The 12,829-nt window shown below is 35.8% G+C and overlaps 1 protein-coding gene across 3 annotated transcripts in view; it reads right to left on the reverse strand.

Moving 5' to 3' along the window:
* Positions 1-12,829, reverse strand: part of CFTR (CF transmembrane conductance regulator) — a 169,696-nt gene that overhangs the window by 26,999 nt on the left and 129,868 nt on the right. For all 3 annotated transcript variants that reach the window (XM_082692270.1, XM_082692269.1, XM_082692268.1), the window contains one exon: positions 8,872-9,126. In XM_082692270.1, coding sequence (XP_082548396.1) covers positions 8,872-9,126 — 255 coding nt within the window. The remainder of the gene's footprint in view (positions 1-8,871; positions 9,127-12,829) is intronic.

The raw sequence follows: 12,829 nt of genomic DNA on the forward strand, positions 1-12,829 counted from the left end.
ACTCACCCCAAAAAAATAAACCTTGAAGTACTATTAAATATCTATTTAATCAGAGGACTGTACAGGACTGTGATAGACACAACTTATCACCTAAGGCATTTTGATAAGTTCACATTTATCATGAAAGACATGGCTCCAAATTAGAATCCCAGTCTGCACTTTGAGAGGAAAAAAAAATGAAGAGATCTTCTGTTGGGGAAAGGTAATGTGGATATTAAAATTCAGACAAAAAAAATCAAAAGCTTTTAAGAAAACAGCTATTTGAAATTACAAAGAAAAAACAGGTTTTTTAAAAAGTAAAAGTTGTGAAAATCTTGCTCTATTTCTCATGCACTGAAAATAAAATTTAAAATACAGATTCTAGGAAGTAAAGGCCTAAATTAAGAGCAAAGAAGATAATGAGACACCACTTCCCTAAAATAATTGTTACGGACAAGCTGTTTTCATATAAAGACTGAATAACCATTCTGCATAAAATATAGATTTTTTAAATCTTTCACTATGTTATGAGTTGAATATTTGTGTCTCCCCCAAATTCATATGTTGGCCTTTGGCAGGTGAAGAGGTCATAAGGGTGGAACCCTCATGAATGACATTATGGCCCTTATAAAGAAACTCCAGAAAGCTCCCTCACCTCTTTCACTATGTGAAGATACAATGACAAGACAAACATCTATGAGGAAGTGGGTTCTTACCAGACAATGAATCTGCTGGCACCATGATCTCCGACTTCCCAGACTCCTGAATTGTGAGAAATAAATTTCTGTTGTTTATAAGCCTACCCTGATCTATGATATCTTGTTACAGCAGCCCAGATGGACTCAGGCATACCATCTAGCCTAGAATGCTGAAATCCATTAAAAAAATCAAACAAGAAATGTCCCCTTGCATCCTTTTTAATTTTTTTTTTCAAATGAATTAGATCACAGCTGATCTTGCAGGATTTTGGATAATCAAAATAATGAAATTGTTAAAAAAATAAAAACACTGAAGTTGAGTCTTCCTCTTAATTTAGCATGCAAGAAGTATGTTTGGGGCATTTTGTTATAGATGCTGTTATAGGTTCCAAGGGTGAGACAGTAGAAATAACAATCTTAAGAAAGCTGCTCAGAATAATATTTTGACAATTCCTACACTAAACAACCCTATGGCCTAGAAGTAGGTATAAGTTATTCACTCATTCTTATTTAACATATAGTAAGCTAGGCAATGTGCTATGCAAAGAGATGAAAAGATAAAAAACAGGATTTCTGGTTTCTAGTCCAAAATATGAGGAACTTGAATATTATTACTCTGCCCTAACAAGTAAAAAGTTGAGCAAACTGAAAATCAAAAGTCTTCTAACATCGCTAGAAAGTGAAGATCCAGAACCACAACCACTATAAATGAAGAGACAGATCGACAGATATAGAGAATCACAAATTACTAGAGAAGAAACCATGATCAGAAACCCCTGCAGAAAACAGAATCAGGGTAAAAAAAAAATCCTAAACTGTAACTGACAAATTCTGGAGGCTCAGTGTGGACAAGTCTGAGAGGAAAACAGTCCGGGGGAGGCCATTTGCAGAGGGATCCCCAGACTTTTGTAAGTATTACCTCCAGTAGCCCCAAAGTGAAAAACAGAAAAATCCCTTGGTGCATCCAGCAGGAGGAGGGAGAAGGCAACAATTTTGCAGTATTCCAGAGCATTAAAGAATTCTGCTCTTCACAAGGCCTCCCTCAAGAAAAATTATTTTATAAGACCATAACCTACTGGGGTTTTTATTAGAACCCAACTGATATAGGGAATGAAAATACCCAACTCCTGCTCACACTAACCATCCTGTGGCATGCAGAGAAAGTGGTACAGAGGGAAATTTATAGTATTAAATGCATATATTAGAAAAGAAAACATATCTAAAATTAATAGTCTAAGTTTCTACCATAGGAAACTAGAAAAAGAGTAAACTAAATTGAAAGGACACAGAAGAGAAATAATAAAAATTAGAGCATAATTGAAAATAGGAAATCAGTGGAGAAAATCATTGAAGGCTGATTCTTAGAAAAGATCCATAAAATAAAAAGCTTCTAGCCAGGCTAAGAAAATGAGAGGTGACACAAATAACTAATATTAGAATTGCAAGAGGGGACATCACTACATATCTCATTGTAAGAGAATAATAAAGGAAGACCATAAATAACTATATGCCCACCAATTTGATAATCTAGATGAAATGAACCAATTCCTCAAAAGATACAATCTTCCAAAGATCATCCAAGAAGAAATGGATGATCTAAAGTAGACATATATCCTTTAAAGAAACTGTATCAATAATTAACAACCTTCCAATTCAGAAATTTCCTGGTCCAGACAGATTTGCTGGTGAATTCTATCAAATATTTAAAGTAGAAATTCTACCAATCCTCTACTTCTTCCAGGAGATAGAAGCAGAGGGAATACTTCCTAACTATTCTTTGAAGACAACATTAACAGAATACCAAAACCAGGCAAAGTCATTAGAGACCAAGTTTCTCATGAGCATAGAATCAAAAATCTTCAACAAAATATTGGCAAATCAAATCCAACAATGAATAAAGAGATTATATATACCATAACCAAGTCAGATTATTTCCAGATACACAAAGTTCATTCAAAATTTATAAGAGAGTTAATATAATCCATTCTATCAGTGGGCTAAACTAAGAAAAAAAACACATGATTGTAACAACAGATACAAAATTCATTTGACAAGATCCAGTGCAGATTCCTGATAAAAACTCTCATCAAACTAGGAACAGAGGGAAATTTCCTTACCTTGTTAAAGACATCTATAATAACCCTATAGTAAACGTTGTATGTTGAGAAACTCAAAGACTTCCTGCTAAGGTCAGGAACAAGACAAGTATGTCCTTTCCCATAATTCATTTTCCATATTATATTGGAAATTTGTTAATGCATTAAGACCAGAAAAGGAATAAAAAGCCTCCAGATTGGGAAAAAAGAAATAAAACTGTCTTTGTTCACAGATGATATTATTAGATATACAGGAAATCTAGAAGAATCCCGAACAAAACTCCTGTAACTAATAAGTGATTATGTATAGCAACGTTATAGGATACAGAGTTAATATAGAAAAGCCAATTGCTTTCCTAAACATCAGTAATGAACAAGTGGAGTTTGAAATTAAAAACACATTATCAGGCACCTGGGTGGCTCAGTGGGTTAAAGCCTCTGCCTTCGGCTCAGGTCATGATCCCAGGATCCTGGGATGAATGGAGCCCCACATCAGGCTCTCTGCTCAGCAGGAAGCCTGCTTCCTCCTCTCTCTCTGCCTGCCTTTCTGCCTACTTGTGCTCTCTGTTTGTCAAATAAATAAATAAAATCTTTAAAAAATAATAATAAAATAAAAAATAAAAATACATTATCACTTACATTAGCATTCCCAAAACAAAATACTTGGATATAAATATAAGAAAATATATACAAGGTCTAGATGAGGAAAACCACAAAACTCTGATGAATGAAATCAGAAAAATTAAGTAAATGGAGAGATGGTCCATGCGCATGAAAAGGAAGATTCAATATTATCAAGATATCAGTTCCTCCCTACTTGATCAATAGATTCAATGCAATCTCAGTCAAAATCTCAGCAAGTTATTTTGTGGGCTGACAAACTGATTCCAAAATTTATATGGGGATGCAAAAGACCCTGAATACAACCAACACATTACAACACATTACTGAAGGAGAAAAAAGTTACAAGACTGACACTATTCGATGCCCATAACTTTGACTTATAATTGACTTAAAAGATCAAAGCTGTATAATATGAACTCCTTCAGCTTCCCAACTCTTTACTCATCCTTATCTTTAACTCCAGTTATCTGCTTTCCTTCTGTCTCAAAATAAAATAAAATAAAATAAAATAAAATAAAATAAAATAAAATAAAATTAAATTAAAATAAAAATAAAACAACAACAAAACACAAAATCTCTATAGTATAAAGGCAAAATCCCTCCATGTAGCCATCCTCTTAGGCAGGAGTTCTTGCTATTTCTTTCCCACCACCAACGTTGGTGTTCTATATAACTCCTCATTTCAGTATTCACCCATTCCCTAACCCTTTGCAGTTGGACTTGTACCCTCATTTCTCTACACCTAATGATGATCTCATTCTTGGAAGAGCATATATCAGTGATACAGATCACTGGCCTTACACCTAGAGTTTTTGTGCAGTAGAGTTGAGTGGGACTCAAGAATTTACATTTCTCACACATTCTCCAGTGATGTAGGTGATCCCGTCCAGAGAACAACATTCTGAGAACCACTGCTCTCTTGAAAATGACCAAAAACCACTTAGTAGCTAAACTGGGTAGGATTTTTAAAGTCTTCAACTTCCTTTATTACTTCAACTCTCAAGATTCATAATTTCCATCATCTTGCTTCAATCTTGTCTTCTATTTTATCCTTTATGACTCTCCCAATGTGCTCAAACCAGTCACTGTTTTCTGCATGTGCCCCATGGCTTGTATTATTCCTTCTGCCTATAGCACCCTTTCCCACTCACCTTTGCCTGTTCAAATACACAGTTCAAGTCTCAAAGTCTCCCTCTAAATGCCACTTCCTATAGAAAACTTTCCATGAATAGCCCAACTCCATGAATATTCAACTCCATGAATAGCCAACTGATACTAATTACTTCCTCCTTACCTTAGAATTTTACCTATATATTTTTTATTCAAGGAGATAACAAAGCTTTTGGAATCTGAAGCTTATACAATATGGAAGAAGAATTCTTTCCAAGAATAAAGATTTTCAAAATTATAAATAAAAAATTAAGTACAGGGCCTTGAAGGGGCTCAGGCAAATAAACTTCTCTGAAATTTAAGCTTTGCTAACTTCACAGTGGCCTGCCTCAGTTCTTACTGGATCTTGAATTTCCCCTCTTAGATGGCCATCCTCTGGGACAGATACCTCTTTTCTCTCTTTCTCCCTCTCTCTCCTTTGGCGCCTTCTTTTTTTACTTTTAAGGGAAGCGGTGAAAAAGAACTTTAAAGTCAGATAGATCTGGGTTTAAGATCCCTGCTAACTCACTTACTCAAGTGAAATTCAGTTTCTTACACTGTACAAAAGGGGTAATAATGCCTACCTTTGGAATTAAAACAAGATCAAATTTGGTAGCAAATAAATGTCTTTAAACAGTGTCTAGGAGATGATAAGCACTTGATAAACTTTAGTTTCCCTCTTTGGATGGCAAGATCTGTAGCTTTATGTAAGTAATCTTCAATTCCTCCAAAAGAACCTACCATTCCTTGCAAAGAATAGTTACTGAACACACATGGCCTATTTTCTATATAAAGGTTCAGAGAACGTGAAGTGCCTAAGCATACTGCTTCTTCCTCATTTTACAGTAGCTCTCATTATTACTTTTACATCAAGGAAACTATCTATAGAAATGAGGACTCTGCAAATTCTGTCACTCCATTAGGACTTGGTTGAATTTAATTTAGTGGGCAACTGAGCATCACCAGCACAATGGGTTGGGAGGGTGTCAGGAGGAGGGAAAGGAAATAATTTACCAGGGCTTTTCACTCTGGTTTATATCAACCTATTTGCTGCTATTGTTTGTAACTTGACATCACTTTTGGAATCTATCATGGTGGTCTCAAGGACATTCTCAGCTTCCTGTGGCATTCACTTATGTGCAAAGCAAGAGAATACTTAATTCATTGTTTTCTCAATGCAAGGGAGGAACAAAGGCAAATAATTAATTTTACATAGTTCTAAAGCATGATTTGAACAATGCAAACAACCTCATTCTAGTATAAGGGATAAATTTAATCGAAATCCAATCTTGCCATTTATCCTGATTTAAAACTGTTTTCTCTCTAAAATAACAAATGAGAGAAGAGAAAAAACAACCAACACCACAGAAATAGATAATGCACTGTTTCTCACTGTTGGTGGGAATGTCAACTGATAGAGCCACTGTGGAACACAGTATGGAGATTCCTCAAAAAGTTAAAAAATAGAACTACTCTACAACCTGGCAATCACATTACCAGGTGTTTACCCAAAGAACACAAATGCACTAATTCAAAGGGATACATGTATGCTTAATATTTACAGCAGCAGTATCTATAATAGCCAAGATATGGAAGCAGACCAAGTGTCCACTGATTGATGAATGGGTAAGAAGATGTAATCTATCTATCTATCCATGTAAAGGAATATTTTTTATTTTTTATTAATATATAATGTATTATCTGTTTCAGGGGTACAGGTTTGTGACTAATCAAGTCTTACACAATTAAAAGCACTCACCATAGCACATACCCTCCCCAATATCCATCACCCAGCCACCTCATCCCTCCCACCCTCTCCCCTCTAACAACCCTCAGTTTGTTTCCTGAGATTAAGAGTCTCTTACGGTTTGTCTCCCTCTCTGGTTTCATCTTGTTTCATTTTTCCCTCCCTTTCCCTATGATCCTCTGTCTTATTTCTCCAATTCCTCATATCATTGAGATCATATGATAATTGTTTTTCCCTGATTGACTTATTTCGCTTAGCATAATACCCTCTAGTTCCATCCACATCATTGCAAACAGCAAGATTTCAGGTTTTTATTTTTAAAGGTTTTATTTATTTATTTGACAGAGATCACAAGTAGGCTGAGAGGCAGGTAGAGAGAGAGAGAGAGGCAGAAGCAGGCTCTCCACTGAGCAGAGAGCCCGATGCGGGGCTCGATCCCAGGACCCTGGGATCATGACTTGAGCTGAAGGCAGAGGCTTTAAGCCACTGAGACACCCAGGCGCCCCAGATTTCAGGTTTTTTGATGGCTGCATAATATTCCATTGTGTGTGTGTATGTGTGTGTGTGTATACATACCACATCTTCTTTATCCAGTCGTCTGTTGATAGATACCTAGTCTCTTTCCATAGTTTGGCTGCTGTGGACATTGCTTCTATAACCATTGGGGTACACATGCCCCTTTGGAACACTACATTTGTATCTTTAGGGTAAATACCCAGTAGTGCAATGGAATGGAATATTTTTTTAACCATGAAAAAGAATGAAATCTTATTATTTTCAGTGACATAGATGGAACTAGAGAGTATTACACTAAACAAAGAAAGTCATAGAAAGACAAATACCATATTATTTCACTCATACATGGAATTTAAGAAACAAAAGACATGAGCAAAGAGGAAAAAAGAGAGAGAGAGAGAAATTAAGAAACAGACTCTTAATTATAGAGAACAAAGTGATGGTTACCAGAGAAGAGGTGGGCTGGGGGATGGGTTAAACAGGTGATGGAGATTAAGAAGGGCACTTGTGAACACCAGGTGTTGTGTGGAACTGTTGCATCACTATATTACACACCTGAAACTAATATAACACTGTATGTTAAATAACTGGCATAAACCCTTAAAAAAAACTATTTTCTCTCAAAAAAGGAAAAAAAATCCCATTCTTTTTTTTTTTTTTAAAGATTTTATTTATTAATTTGACAGAGAGAAATCACAAGTAGACAGAGAGGCAGCCAGAGAAAGAGAGAGAGAGGGAAGCAGGCTCCCTGCTGAGCAGAGAGCCCGATGCGGGACTCGATCCCAGGACCCTGAGATCATGACCTGAGCCGAAGGCAGCGGCTTAACCCACTGAGCCACCCAGGCGCCCCAAAAAAATCCCATTCTTGATGAGCAAAAATATAATAAAGAGGTAATTTTAGTAGTATGTGAATTTATTTATCCTAACAATAATATTAAAAAGAAGAGCCAGAATTTCTGCTGTACCATTTCAAGCCATTTAGCATGGTATACAGAAACATTCTTCCTCACCCTATATTTTCTTTAATGGAATTTTTTCCAGTGCATCAAATTATGAAATATCCCTAAACCAATGGATCAAAGTAAGTGATAATAATCTGTGTTGGTGACAGTGATGGTGGCCTAATGAAGCTTACTGACCATTATTTCAATGGTAAAAAAAATCTCTATTTGAAATAAAACCATGAAGAGAGAAAGTTTTAAAATTCAGTTTTCATAAAAAGTGGCTCTATTGTATTCTATCTCAATTTTTTAAAATAATCAAAAGAATATAATAATCCTATCTAGATTTATGGAGCAGCCCAAAATAAGAGATTTGAAATATAAACTATAATTTGAAATAATTTAAAATATAAAATACAACACCACATTTCTAGAACATGAAATATGAGAATAACTGCCCCTTTCTCCAAGAATCAGTTCCAGAATTGGTATATCTGAATACCATCCATGTACTCAGCCCAGGGCTGAGATCTATGAGGACTTCTTCAAAATAATACATGGTTATTTTTGCTTATTAAACAATAAAATTGTTGCTTTGTAAATAGCTCTTGTTTGGCAAATTACTGGGAAAAAAATCTAAATAATCCCTACCTTGATTAAAATTCCAAATAAACAAACTGAACAAAACTAAGAAGAAAAGTACCACTTTTTTGAGAGTGTCAACTAGGTAAAATTCATGAAGAAATTAGATAACGTCAACAACAAAATATTTCTCTTACCTGAAATGGAAAACAGTTTCAAGATGCAAAATTTAGATCATGTGATAATTTTGACTTCTTCAACAGCTTCTTTTAGTTAATAAGCTAGCAATCGATTAGATATTCTACAAGTAGAACCACATTTAAAATGAACCAACTATATAATTTCTGGCCTTGGCAAACTAAATAGCATATGAAAAAATAATGGCTTCATAATTAATAACTTGAAATATGTATATTCTGTATTGGCCTTAGTCTACAATAATAAGGTTACCCATGGATTTTACCAACACATAGCTTGAGGCTCCTGAGATTTACTTACTAAGCACAGATCAAATAAAGCAAGGAATATTTAAATCTCACCCTCTGGCCAGGACTTATTGAGAAGGAAATGTTCTCTAATATGGCATTCCCACCATCTATATACTTTGCTGTGAGGTCTTTGACAGTCATTTGGCCCCCTGAGGGCCAGATGTCATCTTCTCTCACATGATGATTCTCAGTAATCAAAACTTTTGAGAGCTGGACATCCTTGGATGGTTTGAATGACTTGGTGGGTGGTTTACTTTCTTCTGCTGGCATGTCAATAAACTTGAAGACTCTGCTTACAGATCGCATCTGAAATGAAATAACAGCATTTTATGTTTGTTTGTTTAATAACTGTAGGCAATGTCATAATTAGTGTGATGATTCCTTAAAAAATAACATGTAAGACGTGACGCTGCTCATCGTCACCTGGTTATTTATCAGGAGGTTTTTCAATGAACTAACAGGAAATACTTGGATATAATTAAAAGCTTAACCAAAGAGAATTAACTAAGATTTATATAAATGGGCTCTGTATAGACCTGTTTATTTTTGTGATCATTTAATTCAGTTATGCAAGCCACACATAAATGGCCAAATTATACTCAAAGGGATAGATGATGTCAGGGGGAAATTTTTTCTTCAACTATGAGCAACACTGCACACTGTTGTACAAGTGGTATATTATAATAAAACGCCCCATGCCTCAAAACCACTACTGAAGATTCTCCCCTTTCTCTCAAACTGCCTGAGAAACGGTCTATAATTCTGTATGTCAGCTGGGTGGCAAGTGATGCTTAGTAGATTTTGAATGACTTCACGATAATCTTTAAACAAATTTAAGTCATTGTCCTGTATCTGTGGTTAAATAATTACATTTTTTATATAAACTACTTACAGATCAATTTCCATTGCTGACACTGTAAAATGTCACTGCATATAAAAGTTGTATTTGAAATTAAATACATGGTTGCTCTATAAATCTATTCATGTAACATTAAAAAGTATATCTTGAATGTCTACAGAAATAAAAGAGCTCAACTATTTCTCAAAGGTGCTTAAATTCTTTAACAAGAACATGTTCCTTTGGCTAGTTATGATTTATTGAAATTTTGAATATAGTTTTTAAAGTAGACTTACAAATAATAGGTACCTTAATAAATATTTGAAAAATCCATAAAAGAATAAACAAATGAATATGTGAATGATTACAAATATATGAATCAGTAAATGAACAATAAGAAAGAGTTGAAGACTTTGAATTCACTCAATTCCTATTTTTAATAGATATAATCCTTGATGGCTCAGCCCTGCCCAGGAATTACTAGCTTACTGGAAGGAAATTCACTGCTTTTTTTTTTTTTTTTTTTTGTCTTTAAAGTAATTACTGATTCTGGCTTTCCTTGGTCAAGAATTCAACCCTCTTGGGTTGAACCCTGGGTGGCTCAGTCAATTAAAGTGTCTGCCTTCAGCTCTGGTCATGACCCCATGGATTAAGCCCATTAAGCCCTCACTGGGCTCCTTGCCCAGTGGGGAGCCTGTTTCTCACTGTCCCTCTGCCTGCCACTCCTCCCTGCCAGTGCTCTCTCTCTCCTTCTCTCTGTCAAATAAATAAATATAATCTAAAAAAAAAATGCATTTAAAATATTTTATTATATTTATCCTGCATAAGAATAAGAATAATATTACACTCTTGAAATGATTGAAAGAAATGCAAAAATGAGGCTTAATTTTATGAAATAAAGTAAGTCTGTTGACATTTCTGCATGTCAATGTTGTGAAGAATTCTAAACTAGTCTTTGTTAAATGCTTTTAGCACATCAGAAGAGACACCATATTTTAAAAACTTTTTATTTTAATACTTCTAAACAGTAAGCAAAACACTTAAATATTGCTATCTAAACTACTCAAAAATTTATGTAGTACTATTAGAAAATGACATTTAAAACCATTATTTTGGCAGCACTGAAATGTATACAATTTTTTTTTTTTTTTTTTTTTTTTTTTTTTTGCATAAGGAGTTGTAAAGAGTATAGCAAATTATGTACTCCATTAGTAAGGCTTACCACTGAGGGTGAACCTAGAACTTATAATGTCAAATTAGTAAATGGAATGTACCTATCAAATTTAGAAAATGGGGCACTTAGGTGGCTCAGTTGGTTAAGTGACTGCCTTTGGCTCAGGTCGTGATCCTGGAGTCTTGGGATCAAATTCTGTATCAGGCTCCCTGCTTGGCAGGGAGTCTGCTTCTCCCTCTGATTCTCCCTCTTCTCAAGTTCTCTATCTCTATCTCAATCTCTCAAATAAAAAAAAAATCTTTTAAAAAAAATTTACGAAATGAAATTTTCAACTTATCATCTTCCATATAGTCTAGTTGCTTAAAGTGACCCCAAGACAGACTGTTCTAGTTACCCACAACTTAGTCAAATATCCCTGACCAAGAACAAGTTCGTCTTAACAATGGGCACTGATCCATAGCATGTAAGCAGACACCTGTTCAGTTCAGCGGGTTAGGACATTTTCTGATGAGACAGAAAGGTGGCTAGTGCAGACACCTGCATTATGGCAAGTTTTGCAACCACTGAAATGCTGTTACTGAATAGATGATGTGGCCAGATAATATTATAAGTTACTAATTCCTTGTCCCTCACAGGTTCTCTAACTGGCACATTCTACTTCCACTGCTTTTTAAAGAAGAAGCCACAACAGAACCAGAGTAGAAAAAATGAATTTTGGTCCTTCAAGTTTCAAAAACTGGCTTTTGGAACCAGTGATGGATAGTTTGAAAATTTTGAGCCACCTGAATATTGGCTATTAAGTTTCAAAAATCAAAGCTTGAAAGACTCAAAGCAGTGTTTATGCAAAAACAGTAGCCATAGACGAATTTATGATGGATGAGAAACAGCTCCTCTCTTCACCCCACAATCTGACTCATGAATGGGGCAACAAGAGGACTTAGGTACCAATTCCTTTAAAAAGGAGTCCTGACTTGCAACCAAACTCTAGTTCTATCCTTGAGTAGATTTGGGGACTTTTTGGACACAGGAGGCCTATGCCTTAATATCAAGGTGAAGCCCAGGAATGAGGCATGCCTTAGAGAAACTTCCAGTATGTGGAATAGCATGGAAGCAGTAGAGTGGACATGGGTGCTTGGCATGTCTAGATCCAGACAGCTTTAGACTTCCCTTTATTTCCAGAGTGGTGCTAGATGAAAACCAAATTCCAATCCTTTGGTCCCTCAGGGTCTTCCATGCCTTGGTCATGGGAGAAGTTGAGAGAGAACTCATCAAAGTAAGGCTCATAATCAGGATCAGAAAAACAAAGATGCAGTCTCCATGGACTATACACCTCTAGGTCAAAGAGCAAAGTCAGTGCCTCAGAGACAGCACAGACAAGGGGAAACCTAGGGCCAGATGCTCCCTCCCCCAGTGCTTTGGCATTCTGTAAACTCCATTTAGAATTTAGATTCACTTCCAGCAGAATTTCTGAACATGCTGAGATTGCTTCTTGTACTCCGCAGCACATGTATTCAATCAGAAAATAAATTCAACTACAGCAAAAGGAGAGTCATACATCTTACACACTTGATTTCATAGCCAAAGTTTCATGGCTGACCAGGGATGGACCCCAGTTTGGTGGAAACTAAAGCTTAAATAATTGAAGGGTTTCTTCTTATGTGAAAGCATCAGAATTATGCATTTATAATTAAGTATGGGGCCTCAGAAGGTGTCCATGCAAGAGAGAGGATCTGAAGCTGATCCTCCACAGGCTTCTGGTTGAGGCCACACTGCCTATTACAGTCACCTGATTCAAAGCATTCCTTATTGTATCCTCCCCATCTAGGGCTTAGCACCAAGCAGTCCCTTAATAAATCTTTGTTAAGGATGAGTGACCCCATTGTTCTACCTCATCTGCAGAAAGCAGGGTGAATGACAGTGCTGAGTCCCTCAGCAGGCAATGGAGGCAGCCATTGTACCTCTCAGCTTCTCAGTCTGAAAATAGACATTGCTATTTG

This window comes from Mustela nivalis (genome assembly GCF_964662115.1).
Source record: "Mustela nivalis genome assembly, chromosome: 12".
Classification (NCBI taxonomy): Eukaryota; Metazoa; Chordata; class Mammalia; order Carnivora; family Mustelidae; genus Mustela; species Mustela nivalis.